This window comes from Strix aluco, chromosome 17, assembly GCF_031877795.1.
Source record: "Strix aluco isolate bStrAlu1 chromosome 17, bStrAlu1.hap1, whole genome shotgun sequence".
In the NCBI taxonomy this organism is placed as follows: Eukaryota; Metazoa; Chordata; class Aves; order Strigiformes; family Strigidae; genus Strix; species Strix aluco.
The window spans coordinates 15,652,417-15,668,817 of NC_133947.1; the positions used below are offsets into that span (position 1 = coordinate 15,652,417).

The window sequence follows — 16,401 nt, forward strand, 5'->3', positions numbered from 1 at the left end:
TTTCAGTCCACTGATCTAAACTGAAAAAAAATGAAAAGTTTTTACTTGCATTTTGTGCCTTATTTTCAAAATGAATCGCATCTAGGTCTCCCTGTAATGAAGGCAATAACATTCCCTTTCCTTTTCCTTTTTTAATGAAAATGAACACTATCAGAAGAGGACTGTAAGAGCACCTTAGAAGCACCAAGATCCAGCCATGTCACCTATCACTGTTGACAATTAGGGCACAAGCCTGTTTTGTCATCAAAGTCACACAGTCCTCCCCAAGTGCAATGTTTCCATGTGGAAGAAAGAAATACACAAAACCCACGGGATAATTACCCAAAGCAAGGCTGGGGGGGAAAACAAAGGTTTTAAAACTAGTTTGTTTTAATACAGAATATCTGTGATCCCAGAGACCCACAATGAAAGGATGCAACGGGCTGAAAAGGGAGGTACACACATTTCTACTGGATATTCAGCAGAAAAATTATTAATAACAGAGATGTAAAGTTCTATTTCAGAAATCCACAGCTGTTTGCAATATCCAAGAAGGAAAATGGGTGAACAGCAAGCTTACACAGCGAGGAATGAACCCGGCCTTACAGTCACAAGCAGAAGGGAAGTGAGAAGGTATTTTTCTTTCTGCAAGGACAAACCAATTCCTCACGTTTAGCAGACAGCGTGTTTCCAGGGCCAGCTTAAATTTCTACTCTAGGGAAGTATGGTTGCTCCCTTGGGCTTGTGACAGACTAACAGCACAGGTTCAGACATATTCTTATATACAGAATATATAAGAATGTATAGTGTATATAACATATATGATACTTACGTGAATATGTGTATCTTATATGTATGTATCTCTTGTATCTTCATCTATGGTGAAACACCTACAATAAAAGCACAGTCTCCCTGGGCTCTTTCTGAAAACTGAGAGACCGGCTGAACGGCCTCTGGAGACACTTCTCTGTCTTCATTACTGACTACAGAAGAGCTGAAAAAACTGAATTTCTTAGCCGAGGGACTGGATGAGGTCCCTTCAAGCCAAAGGCTTTTACATGTTAAAGATCAGCAAGAGCCCTTGAACCTGTTTCTCTTTAGGATTCCACAATTTCCAAGTGATATCTTCCTCCAAAAGCCTTTTTCCTCCTCCTGTCACGAGATCATTTAAGCAACTTATCAGGATCAGAGCAACCTTTCTTCTCCATCAGCTCTGCATCCGAAGGCACACTGAGGGAAAGGATACATGGAGCTGCATTCCCTTCTCTGCCATAGGATTTTACTGTTTATCCAAAACTCTTTTAGCTATTAGCCCAAATTAGAGCCATTTGAGAAGAGCTTTCCCAAGGCTGACAGACACCTGGGACTAGAGCAAGCCATGGCTTAGGTTAACTGCCAAAATGCCCCTATACGTGCAGAAAGCAGAACATGAGGTAGAGCTATAGAGGTCCAACCTGGCCAATCCTCACGAATATCACGGGCATCCAAACATCTGCAGACTTTAGCCACAGGCCCGCTTTGCACTGCTAGAAAAGCCCGAGAGAGGCTTTCATCAGGACAGGCTTGTCCTGGCACCCAATCACTATCTCTAACCCGGGTGTTTCTGGCCCTTTTCCTCCAAGGACACCAAACTGCCCATTTTTCCCATCATTTCAGTCCCTCATGTTTCTAGGGAAGAGTGAGCTTAGTGGCTGGAAAAACACCACAGTTCACAAGACAGCTCAGAAGCAGCATAACTGAACCCAGAGTTACCATCCAGCACAGTCCATCCAAACCAACATCCTGCCTCTGGCAGGGGCCAGAAACAGGTTGCTCAGGAGAAGAGCTTACACTGAGCAGCCAGGGTGCAAACCCACACATTGCAAGGGCAACGCCTGTCAAACAGAAAGCTACAGAAAATTATATTCTGCTGCTCAGGCAACATGGGACTAACCTTTACTATGACAAAAACAACTTAAAAATAGAAAAGCAAGCAATTATTTTGGAAGCTGATGTGGCTTTGCAGTTTGTTGTCCATACAGGCTGAAGCTGAACTGGCAATTCTTGTGCAGCTGCTGTTTTCTGTTAAACATCTGTGTTCAATTATTTCTCAAAGCCTGGCCTCTCACTTGCTTGGATACTCTTCTGTTAGTCTGGTAATCTGGAATAAACCTCTAGGAAAAAACTGAGCAGGGGGCCAGAACAGATAGCCAGAAAAATGTTATTTAAAAGATTAACAGGTAAATTCTGATGAATCTTAGCTGTCAGCATCACACTCAACTTCATATTCTCTTGACTTTCAGAGTTTTCCTGCTGTTTCTATTTCTGTACCTCCTCCACTAGATACCATCATACGCACTTTCGCCCGACTACAGCAGAACATCCCATGCAATTCGTGACAAATCTTGTTCTGTTTTCAGCAGGAGCAGCAGCTTTGAAAGTCTGGTTTTTCTTCTCCTTGCTTACAGTCTTAGGTGACCAAGCTTCCCTGTCAAACGAGCCCACAACTGACACAAACCAGGGATTTTTGGGTGTGGTGTACATCTGGAGGACACAGTGCATGATGACCCATGCACAGTACTAACGGAAATGCCCCACTCTCAATGCAAGCTTCTTATAAATGCTGCTTCTTTATACCATTTCTGGTTATAAAAATACTACTGCATTGATTAACTCCTTGCTCTGCCCAGAAGCTTCCATGAAGAGTTTAATCTCACTTACTTTTGTAATAGTAAACAGTTGACTATTTCAGCAGAACAGAACCACACCACCTCAAAGGTAGCTGATGCTGCTGCATCTATACTGCACCAGGGCACTCGATTGTTTTCATTTTACTGGTTACTTTGGTGACCTGAGCAGGGTCACCTAACCCTGAGTTCCAACCCTAGAAGATAAAAGCTGGCAAAAGTGGGTTATAAAGAGTATCTACAAATTTCAGGCTGACAGCAACATGACTTTTGTATAGTTCTCCTGGGACCTCCAGTGACAAGTCTCAAAAGATTTTGGGCTGAAAGATGTGTTGCATCTTTACTGCTAGGAAGGAACAGACCTGCAACAGCTTAGATTGCTTCACTAAGGTTTAAGAGAATGCTGGGCATGGCAGGAGCCCTGGAGAGGAGCAACCCAGCTGCATCACTCTACTTTTTGTAGGATCCCATTCTGCTCTGCAGTCTTTCAGTACCTAAAAAAAAAATCTGGCTCCCACATCTCCATATTTTAGCTGAGAAAAAAGCATGGAGAAACACAGTTCTGTTTGCCTCTGAACACATGCCTGCATGCAGACCCCAGGCAAAGAACTCCATCTTTAAGCTACTCCTTACATTCATCTTAAGTACAAAACTCTTACTTTTTTGCATCTGCAAAACACATGGCTGCACTTCAAACTTACATCAGCCTTACAAGCAGCAAGAGGCATTTATGTTTGTAAATTTGTGGTAGACTACAGTTTTTGAATGGACACTGGAAGAAGGTGTTTGTTTTTTAAAAAAAATAAGTAAAAATCAAGTATCTGCTCCTAGAAACAGAAGACACTTCATGCATCAGTGAGGTTATTCCACAGGTTATAACCTACAGCTCAAGATGTTTCACTCAAATATTAGTCATCAAAACCAATGCCTTCAGGATTTCATGCACAAACACAAAATACATCTATAAAATACACCTATAAAGCTCTCCTGTGAGCCAGGAGAGCTCACAGATGATGAGTTTGAACAATTATTTATTAAGTTGATCTTTTTGATCCAAATATACTGAAGTGAAACTCTGTATTTAATGCCCTAAAATACAGCAGCAGCTCAAGGTTATACTGTATTTTTTTTAAAGTATGTTAAAGGTACTTGACCCAGGAAAACGTAAGCATTTAAAAACAGAAAGATTCACTGTTCTTCAGCTATTTCAGTGTCTCCCAACAGCAAGTCACTGAAACAAAAAGGCAACTAGCAGTTCTCCAAAAAGTTTTACTTCCAACAGGAGAATGCGTATTTGCTAGAGAAAAAAACAATACAACAATAATGTTACAAGAGGCACCGATCCTGGCTTTATTCACTTAAAGATACATCCAACATTTGTTATAGCTCACTTGAAATCCAAAATGCTTTTAAGAAACCAACCATAAAACCTTATTTTTGCCTTACAGTGCTGTCAAGTTTTCAAATAGCAAGTAAGTGACTTCCCAGCAAGACTGTGTTTGTATTAACATACATACAAAGATTAAAACTTGGTAGAAACCCTTCAGTTTCTGATATTTGATGAATTGCATTCAGAATGACCACCGTTTTCTCTGGGGAGGCTACTCTGCTTACCTGCATGGATGGGCACCCTGGGTCCTGAGCTACACCTGACCCTGTGCCATTCTGGCGATTCAATGAGAACTGTCCCCCCTCACCGTACTCCAGAGGGATTTCACTCCCCCTTTGCATCTTTGTACTTGGCAGCTGTAACAAAATTTCTACAGCACTAGAAAAACTAGTTAGGACAGCACTATGCATGTCCCCTAGAGATACTGACTGCTAGCAGAGAGAAGTGCACGTTATGATCAAGAAGCGTAATGTGTTAATTTGGAACTCAAACTACTTGGCAGGATCTTCTGTAAATTCAAGATCTATATAAGACACTGTGTTGCAGCCATCATATAATGACATTACACATATCCTTTTTTTTTTTTCTCTCTCCTCTTTTTTGCTGCATTTAGTCAGATACTTTTTAAAGTGGTGAAGAGTGCAGGACTTTTAGAAATACAAAATTTCTCTATTAGAAATTGCAAAATTTAGTATTATGACACTATGAAAGCTTACAGTACAGTTTATCAATCCTATGTTAAAACTCAGCATCCATATGGTGTCTGAACTATCTCAGAGCTACATTCTGCCTAATTAAGCAGTATCAACATGATCTGATGTCACTTTCTGTGCAGAATGCATTCCCATATTAACGTGGCTATAAAAGCATGAGCAGTTCTCATGTTGGTATATTATCCCCCTGACCTTGTGACTGGTTTCTCTGTTTAATGACAGCCTAACTAAAAATAAGCTTGTTACGTAAAAGCAAAATAACGTTTTTCTTAAGTTTTATTCTGGGTCTTGGACAGAGTTCAGTGACATGATCTGCAGAATAACACGCCAACCACTCCTATCAGCTGTTTAAAAAAGAGGAAACTGAAGGAAAAAGCCAAATCGAAGACACTCACTGTTATAGTATCTTTAATTTATCTCATGTTTTACAGAAGTCTGAATGGATTAAAAAGCACCTCCTTTCCCATCACGTTCCTTACAGTTGGTAAAATGTATTCAATGAGCAAATGTATGTGAACAGCTTGAGGATCTGCATCTTGCAAGGATTTCACAGACCAATCAAAAGCCAAATTTCTTGTCGTTTTTACAATCTTGTTTTAATACAATGGTAAATCCACTCCGATTGCAAACCTGTCCAGTCATATCTCCCCAGAACACTTTGCAAAATCCAGTGTTGATTAGCAAACTAGTTAGCTTTGGCACGGAGCTGTGCTCTCTTGCCTGTGACAGCCTGGAAACCAGTTTTGATGCTGGCGACAGAGCAGCGAGAGTGGCAGGTCTCACACTGCAAGAAATATAATCTGGTGTCCTTCTGTAGGATTGTGTCTGGTGACCGACACGTATGACAGGTGACATACTCCTCTGCAGAAAAGAAATTAAGTTGCACTTAAAAGATAATGCATTATCAACTGACAAGACACCACTTCTTCAGCCTTAACAGTTGTCTTGAAAGGCTTTTCAAATGCATCTAACAACTTAGAAGTGGCTTACCATGAAAACCACAGAGGTTGAGGCACCCTAAAAATTCCCCCTAGTTCCCAGGTTTCATCATGCACTGACACTGGTGTTTTAAAAAACAGTAACCACCAGTTAAGACTTCCCACTGTGTTCCATAACTTCCACTGCTGAAACAGCACTCACAGATGTCAGCAGCTCTCGTACAGACACAGCACTACAGCAGTGGGTTTTGTTACACATAATCTGCAAATCCTTTGGCCAGCAGCACACACTCTGTATTTGTTAATTAATGTGTACAACAGACTTTAAAATTTACAATTACTGTTATTTTCCATAGTCCTCATCAAAGCCAAGAAATGAAAGTCAGATGAAAAAGCAGTGATTCTCAAATGCTCTTACTGTTTTCCTCGGTATGTTTTAGTGCCTGGCCAGACTACGACCTCTGTGCTTATTTATAAACATGGTAGAACCACCTGTACTTCATTACTCCATTATAAAGCTGCAGCAAAGTTGTAGCTTCTTAGCACAGAATCTCCATAGCATGCACACACATGTGGCCATACACGGGCACTGATCATCAAAAGAGGCTTGAGAGAAATCTGTACCGGAAAAGGGAGTTATACTTACTGATATATCTTCTCAAGACATTTTCTATCTGTTTTTGCTGGAATCTTCCTTTGATTACAAGTTGGTTGTTACCATCTATTGAGCCACTAATTTAAAAGAAAAATTAGTTCAGTATTTGATTTGCAGAAGATGCCAAGCATTAAAACAAGTCAGGAACATGAAGCGAGATAATGATGCAGCATTCTTCTAGATAAGAGTAAGCCAGAATTACTTTGTGGAAAACAGTGCAAAATTTGGGTAGTTTTGCCCAAGCATAACCCTCACTGCAGTAAAAGAAACTCCATCAGAAGTCAGCCTGATAGTTACACTACCCAACCAGAAGAACTTTACAGAATTGAGAATTAACACCTGCTTATCTCACAGAAGTGACCAAGACAACTCCCTAGTAAGGTGTAGTATGACTAATAAGATCCTCTTCTAGCCATTCTGATGTATTGAGTGTTTTTTCACATCATGGTTTCTAAGTTTTTGTTTAAGTTGTCTGGAGCTGAAGAGACTCCAAAGCCCAATCAAATGGGCATTTGTTATATACACATTGCAATTAAGACTCCTTGATTCTGTGTCTACATATAACAACATTGTAGTCTCTAACAGAGAAATGAAGAGACAACCAGAAAGTACACCAGCATAGCATGAGATCTTTGATAAGAGACATATAAATCAACACTGGTTTTATGCTAAGACAGGTGGATTTACCTGCAGCATTAGCCAGAATAACTAGCTACAGGCCCACGAGACTCGCCATGAGGCAGCCAGGCATTCCCTCTTCCCTAGCTGTCTATCATCTGTCTCAAGCTGACGTGAGCCACAGCACCATCTTCACCAACTGTGACAAACAGCTCTGCTGTCAGAGCATCTTTAAGAAAGGTCCCAAATTGGGAATCCAAACCCTTATCCAAACTGTTCCCTGGGACTTATAGTTTGCCTCTGTTCCTCTTCCCTAAGATGGTATCTCTTCAATCACTCAGCACAGCATCTAAGTGCAGGGAAGAAAAGCCTGATGTTCAAGCACGTATATACAGACCTAAACCCAAGAATTTTATTTTTGATCAGATGTCAACTATGCTGCCATTGCTTCCTACATGCATAAACACATAGATAGCCCAGGAGCCTTACCTTGTACCCAATTCTGCCAACAAAAATGCCAGAAGATGTTTTGGCTGACGATGTAATCTAAAAATAGAGTAAGGATATGTTTAACCTCCCCCTTCAGAGAAATTTGATCGTTATACAGGACTGGCAGGCTAACACGATCCTAAATTACTAAGTTTAAAAGGGGGCAGTGCCAGAGGGTCTGCACCAAAGAGCATGGGCAGACAATGACTGAGGACACAAGAACACTGAAAAGTCCACAAAAACACCCCACCACCTCCCCCAAACCAAACTCACAATTACAGTAACTACTGAAAATAAGTTTTGTATTTGAGATTTTCCATTCCTATTCTCCCATCCCCTGCCATTCCCTGCAAAAAGTGTTACTAGCTACCATTAAAAATTCACTTTAGTATACTACCCAGATCCTCAGTATGATTTCATCAGGACTGGTTTCTGGCACACTTAAACAGATCACATACACGTTCCCAGAAGTGCTCACAAAGAATAGAACTACCCTCACAAGAAATAATTAAGACATAGAAAGCACTGAAGATAGTCATGGAAAAAAAATTACTGAATTCCGTACCATTTACCAAGAGAATAGCATTTGTAGCCAGCTCAAATTAGAAAGCACTTTCCCCACGCTCCCACCCCAAGACTTGCAAATAAGTATCACCGGTGACCCAACTACAGGGTTTATAGAAGCCAGTGAACTCACAAAATCAATAGGTTTAGTTTCAGTCCATGCAACAACCCTACCATTTTCATAATTTAAGCATAAAATAAGAAATTATCTCAATAAATCATCTCCATAAATATCTTCTAACAGAGAGATGTAGAGGAAATGAGCAGTATGACTGAAATAGCTTTCAGCTTGTTTCTGGTTTGCCATAGTCCTTCACCAGGAAACATGCATCCAACACAACAGCCAACAGCACAGAAAAATGCATTCATCTGCTATTCCTGGGAAGTCTTAAGAGGAAACTTACAATTTGCAGATATCTGTAAAGTTGACAAAAGATGTTTTCTTGGTCCCTACTCTTACAACCTGTGGAGGCTTCATGACAAATTTTCGTTTTTCTCCAGCTACCATATCTGGATTTTTTTCCCGCATGATGTTAAATACTCTATTGAGCAACTGCGAAAAAAAGGGATTCACATCTACATGAATATCTTGCATTTCTCAAACGAAGTACATCACTTCTAAAAAGCCTGAAACAGCGTTCACAATGAATATTAGACTGTCTTTGCCCACTAGCATTCCCCTGTATGCTTCTGATCATACACTTAAGTGTTCTGATAAGTGCAAAATAAAAAAAAGCTATTTCCTCAAGGGTTTACTTCATAATCTACAATACCTCAGTCTACCTGCAGAGGTGCTTTAACTATCACTAATGTTACCCTATATGAAAGTCAACTGTGATAAAAGATGTGCTTTCTGTTATTTTTCTGTTTACAAGCTTCTGACTACAAGTCCCTTAAGTTAGAAATAAGAACACAGGAGCATAAGGCCCTCCTCTACTGATGCACATCAATGTGGAAAATATTTTTTAAAAAGTCTTTTGAACATTACCTCGTCATACGTGTAGTCCCTTTCTGAGCCTGCCCATGCAGGTCCTGACTGAAGGCTAAAAGAAATTCCATCATCTTTTTTGCTATCTTCATCCTCAAAAGCTGTGAAGAAATTTGTTTGGGATTCATTAAGAAAAAAACATTCTTTAACCTCATGCTGACACCATTTCTAGAAAGTATCTCAAAGAAGATTCCACTAACATGCAAACACAAGCCTTCCCTGTCTGCCTACAAGGGACACCAGCACTTATGGCAAATTTATACAGTGCTTTTACAGGACATTTTTCTGATAAACAATGCAGCGGTAAAGGTAACAAAAGGAATTTTGAAACAAAAAAGGCACTTGAACAAAACTTATTCACCTACAACATGGACTACCTTTCACTTTCAATGTCTCATTGAGCCAAGTTATCCTTTTACCTTCATCTTTCTCCATTATCTCATCTTCATCTGGAAACTTCACGTTCTTCTTTTTCTTCTTTTTATTGCCCAGCATGATATCAAGGTCATCTTCAGGTTCTACTGCCTCTGGCACATCTCCTTCAATTTTCAAGTCCTGCAAAGAAATAAGACCACAGTTTATAGTATTAAACACAAATCTCCATGGTACAGCATTAGAAATGGTAATAGTAGTACACTATACTAGATGAATACTAGTAATATCCAACACAATCCTGAAATGTAACAGATAAAAATGGAACTAAAGTATGTTGAAGACAGCACTGCACTACACCATGAAGTAGGGCTCAATTTTTATATGTGAAGCATATACAATGATGTACATGCATCTAATAGTGCAGTCTTGTATTAAAACTTACTTTATACTATTTTATTTGAAACAGTTGATTTTGTATTAGGTAATTAATTCAGGCAAAAATCTTCTGGTCTAACTTCTGGCTGGTCAAGAACAAGGTCACGCTATACTCACCTAAAGGCATCAGCCATTTTAGGGCATAAGGGAACAAAACACCCTACATGCCAGACAATAAGGTAAGGCAAAGCTGTTCTATCTGCAGCCAGTCCAATTTTTTTATCAAAGTTCTGCACATGTAGAGCAAGCTTTTTGCCTGTCTAGGGCAGATCAGAGGGACATCTTCTTTCCCAAAAGGCAGAATCTAAAGAAGAGGTTTACATGTAACATTTCTCCGTCCTCTTGCTCTCTGGGCTTGCCAGTTACAGACATGTGATACAAAACCACGACTTGGAATAAAACTTGAGAAGCATAAAAATATCTTGTACACCTTCTGGAACACAGAACAGTAGCCAATCATTTCTAAAGAAAACATCAGAGTAAAAACAGATTTCTTAGCAGATATATACCCTTTATTTGAAGGGCTGGCCTTTAGAGGACTATTCTATGCATGGCTTCTGACATCCATTTACTTCTCTCACCCCAAAAGACAATTAACCTTGATGCTAGTCAACCCCCACTACAGATTGCAGAACTACTTGTCCTTGTGCCAATCATCAGAATTTTTTCTGTTCTGGGCAAAGCGCCCTGCAGAAGCAACATGTTCAGCAGAACCTACTATATATGAAAGACACAGTGAAACATAAGTTTCATTATTAACTGCACTAAGACACAATGACAGACTCAAAACAACTCCTGTACTGCCCATCCCCAGAAAATGAAAGGAAAAAAAGTTTTCAGTTATAGACAAGATGGCCCAGTTATGCAAACCTTTACACCTTCTTCTGCTTCATCTATATCAAATATCTTTTTTGTTTTTTTCTTCTTTTTCTTTTGATTGAAGAAGTTTAAATCATCCAGGTCATCTGTTGCATCTAAAAACAAAGGATTGCCAAAAGAAGTGCAATAACTGTAGAAACAGTTTAGACATTAAGGTTTCTAATTTACATCCAATTCTTCAAAACATTACAGTAAGACATAAGCAATTACCTATAGCCCCTACAGATATCCTTCAGGTTTTAAAGAAATCATTCCCCTCTACCCCCAAGTACCTCAGTACTCTTTTACAGTTTCTGCATCTTCTAACTGCATTTACTTAAGTGCTTAATCTCTCTTTCTGCTGTACAAGTGAAACAAACCACTTCTGTCATTATAGTAGAGATGCTTGAAAAAAAATGAAAAGAAAACTGTAGGAGGAAGGCATAGTTTCTTTAGTCTACTGCAGGAGCCAATTATATCAACAAACTGGATTTAAGTTCACAGCATTCCCTGAATCAGGTCACCTTGAAATGACATTGGCCTCAATTTAAAAAGTAAGGTTATATACACAATCACAAGCTTATTTCCTGAAGGATTCCAAAGAACACTCTAGTTATCACATTCACAGTTGTCCAAAAACTAGAAACCCTTTTAACCATATTTCTGTTAGCACACTCTTGCTTAATTGTTCAAATGAAAACCAGCCATAATTGTGTAATTATTGTAATAACTGAATGTCAAAGACACAGAACTTTTTGCTAACTATTTTAGGGATTCTCTTTTCATTGTCTAACACGAAAGACTCCGAGTCAGGAACATGGAATTTACGTAAGCCACTGGTAGCTTGCTGGATGTCTGTGAACATGATTTCAAGCAGGACGGAAATAAGCCCTCCAAACAGGCAGCAGACTATTTACTCACAAGCCTCTACACAAACCTGGGCCCCAGCATTACACACTGTGATGCCAAATTCTTGAAATAGGGCTTGTAGGCTGAAAATACTGAAGGACTACCTTTGAGAGTTCATCTGTGTGGATTCACTTTACCTTTCTTCCTGCTGTCTTCTTCGTCTGCTTCAACATCTTTGTCTTCTGTTGGCTCTGGTTCAACTTCTTTTGTTTCTGATTGCTGAGTCTCTTCTGCTTGTGTATCCCCTCCTTCTTCATCCAGCATAAAGGGCTTCTTCTTTTTCTTCTTCTTCTTGCTCATAGTGGGATCGAAAATCATCTGTAAAAGTCAAGAATTCCTTAGCATAATAATCACCTATCATTTAGCATTTATAACACCTTTAAGTTTCTCTCAACATTCCTTCAGTTACACAAACTGTTCCTTGGCTTCAGTCTCAACTAGGGATTTTTCTAGGTCTGTGACAACATAATACAGTGATTACCTAGGCTTCTTTAAAAAACAGATCTTGCCCCAAGGCATAACTGATGTGACCAATTACAAGAGATTAGAACACTGCTTGACAGTTTAGAGCTTCTGCTACTTTTCCTATGATAGTCCAAGTCTCCTGCCATCTACGTATTAGTTCAGCTGAAATATATTAAAGCCATGCATCTTTGACAGCCTAGCTACCAGCTACTTCTCCATTTTATTATCATTATGGATTCAAATTTGAAGACTATGCATATCACTCACTGAACCACTCAGCATCAGAAAAAAATTTAAGCACACCTATACACAGAGCCTGATTACATGTCAGTTACACTTTGTACTTCCATGTGAGATACCTTAATCTCCAGATTTATTAAAAGGTGAGATTTACTAACAACTCTATTGACAAGAATGCTCTGGACTAGGGAGAAACCTAGAAGGGGCTGGTGATACAGCAAGACTCTCAACACTGAGGTAGCAAAGGTCTCATCCTTTTCCCCCCACAGGTGGGAGACAACCTCAGAGACCAAGTGTTTAAAAGCTGTTAATGAATTCTATTGCCAGTGAATAAGCTTAATTCACCTAGTCTGTGAAGAAGGCACTAACCCCAGGAATCACTTTTAACCTATTAATTACCTACAGATGTGAGATATTTAACACATGACCTCTTCAGTTTTCCAACACAGGAATGCTTCTTACTTTTTTCACTTAAGATGCAAGTTGGACATCACAGTTTTTGGTCAGTTTTGTTACATACATCTGGCCATAGTTTCACACTGTATTTAATACATCAAACAATTTTAGAGACTTAATGAGACTCTTTCTCCAGTTTTTCCTATCTAGTAATTGAAGAATGTTCTCACAAATAGTTAAAGTTCCACATCATGAATACCCTCACTCACTGCTTCATCAAAGGAGCAGTTCTCCCAACTTCTTGTTTTGTTAAACCCTGCAAGTTTGGCAGTTGCCCTTCCCCCTGAAGCAATCTTTTCCTCACGCTTCTCATTCTCCTACACATAATATTCTTGTGATAGTCTTCCAACTTTCTGGAACTTACATGTTTCATAAAGGCTCTACTGAAAGGCAATAAGCCGCACATACGGGTGTCTGAAGCACAGCACCACACAAGTGTCCACATACATGGGACGCTGAAGCTTGAGGCTTTCAAACTGCTGAAGGGTGTCTTTAGTTGTACACACTGTGCTGGAACGATTTTCAGAAAAGCTCTTTCAGAGGGCTTCCCTCTAATGCTTAGACACACATATGAATCATGCTCTTGTAATGCACAGTAATCAAAGAATGTGCACAACCGGTTACGCTGTCTGCTGGCTTCCTCTCGTAACCTCCAGTCTGATGAAACAGAAGGAAAGCTGCCTGCATCGGCAAAAGTCCACAGCTTTGGGAACAAGCACATGAACACCATTTTCAAGATCATGACTCATTTCAATGAAGAAGCTTTGCAAGACTCTGAAGAGTTTTCCATCTTCTCACATTATTAAGCAAACAAGACTATGCTTAGATCAAGTGTAGTAATTTCCAAGAAGGAACCAGGCCACCTGCCCCAAATCACTCTTTGTGAAGAAAAAGACATCTTTCATCCTGAACCACCATAAAGCACATCTTGTGTCTACAAGAGACAGAATGTGTCTTCAGTGGTATCACACTGAACTGACACACAAGGACAACTGGACACAGGAGATGGTTCAAGGCCAGCTACTTAGTTTTAACACTGAAAAAACAAAGCACTGCTCCATCCAGTCGGGTCAAGCCAAACTTCTGCAAACCTAAGACTTAGTCATAACATGCTAACTGCTCTCAGGAAACTAATATCAGAGTTCCACAACCTGAGGAGGAGATCTATGCCTGAAATATTTTGTTCATCAAGGGCTTCAACAAAAACTAAGCAGGAGTCTTAGGTCACACATGTTTTAACAAATCATGATATAAACCTGATAACCAGGCTGTTCTGTGTTTTTCCTTTCTGAGCTAGACCTTTCATAAATTTCTTCATTCCTTTTCTCTGTTCAGTGTATTTGATTAGTCGAAGCATTATGACACCATTTAAGCACTGAAAAAGTACAAAGTTGCAGGCCCTCTACTGAAATCCCCAGCCCAAATACACCAAACCCAACACTTTCCCTGTGTAGAAATGGTTATAAATTTCCATTCTGTTTCTGCTCTCAGAGCCAAATTCCCATACGGGGTTTTCTCCTCTGTAGACCACACAGTTCTTTCTCACATCCAGCTCCATCTACCTACTCCTTATTTCAAAGGCCTACACAGTCAAAATCCCAACTTACAGAAAAATGAGCAAGTGAAAGAACAGAGGGGAGGAAAAAAATTAAAAAAAAAAAAAGACTCAAAGCTTCATAATCCAAATGCAACTCTCAAGACAGAAGCCAACATTACTCTAAACTGCTGTGACAGTGGCAAACGCTGGGGATTCTAAGAGAGGTCACAAATAAATTCCATTTCATTAGTCTGAATAAACACAGGCATGTCTACAAAGCAGACAGCAACTCAGCACTGATAAAGTTATAGTTCAGGTATCCTTACACTACACTGAGCTGGTGTCTACAATGGAGTGCAAAATTATCAAGACCAATTTGCACGTAAGCACTCTATCTGCTCAAAACAAAGCATTCTCCAACATAATTTACTGGTGTTTCATAAAACTACAGGGCTGGAAGAACTTTCAGATACCGAGTATAATTATATATATCTATATATATCAGGATTTTTAACAGAGCAAATTGATGTTAACAGACTGCTTCCCCCTGCCAATAGGGCCTGTGTCGCCTCTGCTGTGCCACACTTCTGGGCAGCATGTACATGTTTCTACCAGGGAGTTTCATTTTGTATACAGCTCTGAAAATTTTAAGCCACAGTCCAACGTGCCAAAACAAAGTTTTGTAACATCTATACTGGTTTAAGGTGCAAATAAGGTCTTCATGTGTCGTCATCCTCCTCAACTTCATAGGATCGTTGACTTTAAAAAGTGTCACCAACTTAACATCAAGAGCAAACTATCTGACTCCTAACAACCAGACACAGAGAAGTTCTGGAAGGCACGTGTGCTCACTCGCTCTCACACATACACCAGCCAGAAGATCTAACAGCAACAGTTCAACTGTGGTATCTGCCACCATTTTTATTCTCTGTCAAATCTGCTACACAGAGCAATCGAGAGATGTAACTTTACTACACCAGACATTCCTGATAATCACCTCAGTGTCTGAACAAATGCATTACGCAAGAAAAATAATTTTAATGACACTTCAACTGCATACAAATCGGAAAACTCCAGATGAACTGCTCTGTGATCACCTGAGACAGAAAGCACCTGATAGAAGAGAGAGAGGTAAATGAACTGACTAAAGGCTCCGTATCGCTAGCGGAGCACGGAACACGCTGGAGAAGGGGTGGCGGGGGGAATCGGCCTTCCTCCCCGGCCCTGCCTCTGCCGGCGGCGGCGGAACACGGGGAGCTCCAGGCGAGCTTCAGGCCTTCCTCCCACGATACACGGGGCCAGACCGCAGCCGCGGACCAGGCGGGACTCCACAGCGCGCAGAGGCCGGGAAGGCTCCTGGGGAAGGCGCCAGCCCCGCACTCGGCCCGGCCCCCGCCCACCGCACCGTGAGGCGGCCGCAGCCTCCCCTCACGCTGCTCAGGGACGGCGGCGAGCGGGGCAGCGGCCGGCGGAGCCGCGGGACCCCCGCACCGCCGCCCGCCGCAGCAGCCGAGGCGCCGGCTCTGCCCCAGGGCGGAGGCCGCGCGCGCTGCCCGGCGCAGGCCTCAGGCCCGGGCTCCCACATGGCGGCGGCGCCGGCCGCGGCGCAGGCCTCGAGCCCAGCTCCCCCAGGGCGGCGGCCGCCGGGTCTCACCTCGTCGCCCGACATGGCTGCGGCGCGGGAGGCGGGCGGAGCGGCGAGCCCTCAGGGACCAGAGCTCTCCGGGACAGGACGCGACCCGCCGTTGCCGACGCCCGCCGCGCTCGCCTCTTGCATCAGCACTCCCCTCCCCCGCGCCGCCGCGCGCCTCCGCGCCTGCGCAACACCCCGCGCCTGCGCGCCCCGCCGCGGTGCCTGCCGGGAGTTGTCGTTCCCGGGGCCGCGCCTGCGCCGATGGTCACGGCCCGGCCCGGCCCCCCCAGGCCTCGCCCCGCCCGCAGCCCCGAGCTGACCCGGGCGGCGCCGTGCGGGCTCGTTCCGCTGCGAAGGGCCTGCGGAGGAGTCGGGCAGCGGCTGCCGCGGGAGCGGGGGGGGCCGGACGGCGGCAGAACCCCCCCAGCTCAGGGCTGTGCCTGAAGGTGTCCTTGGTGGTCACAGGGCGCCTCTTCCCGGGGTTTTTTGGGCC

The 16,401-nt window shown here is 42.0% G+C and overlaps 1 protein-coding gene across 1 annotated transcript; it reads right to left on the bottom strand.

Moving 5' to 3' along the window:
• Positions 1–5,139: 5,139 nt before the first annotated feature.
• EIF2S2 (eukaryotic translation initiation factor 2 subunit beta) lies at positions 5,140–16,101 on the bottom strand. The gene is made up of 9 exons (XM_074842899.1): positions 15,930–16,101; positions 11,715–11,895; positions 10,681–10,784; positions 9,420–9,555; positions 9,001–9,101; positions 8,417–8,565; positions 7,449–7,505; positions 6,333–6,418; positions 5,140–5,609 (listed from the first exon to the last, which is right to left on the bottom strand). Exons 1-9 carry the CDS (start codon positions 15,942–15,944, stop codon positions 5,434–5,436), a joined length of 1,005 nt encoding a protein of 334 aa, XP_074699000.1. The 5' UTR covers positions 15,945–16,101; the 3' UTR covers positions 5,140–5,433.
• Positions 16,102–16,401: the final 300 nt, after the last annotated feature.

What these genes read in the sequence shown, in the direction of transcription:
- EIF2S2 (XM_074842899.1), bottom strand. An exon ending in AAGCAGAAGAAGGTGTAAAG is followed by an intron (nt 9,556 to 10,680) that starts GTTTGCATAACT and finishes ATTTCTTTGCAG; the next exon opens with GACTTGAAAATTGAAGGAGA. An exon ending in GATAATGGAGAAAGATGAAG is followed by an intron (nt 9,102 to 9,419) that starts GTAAAAGGATAA and finishes ATTTCTTCACAG; the next exon opens with CTTTTGAGGATGAAGATAGC.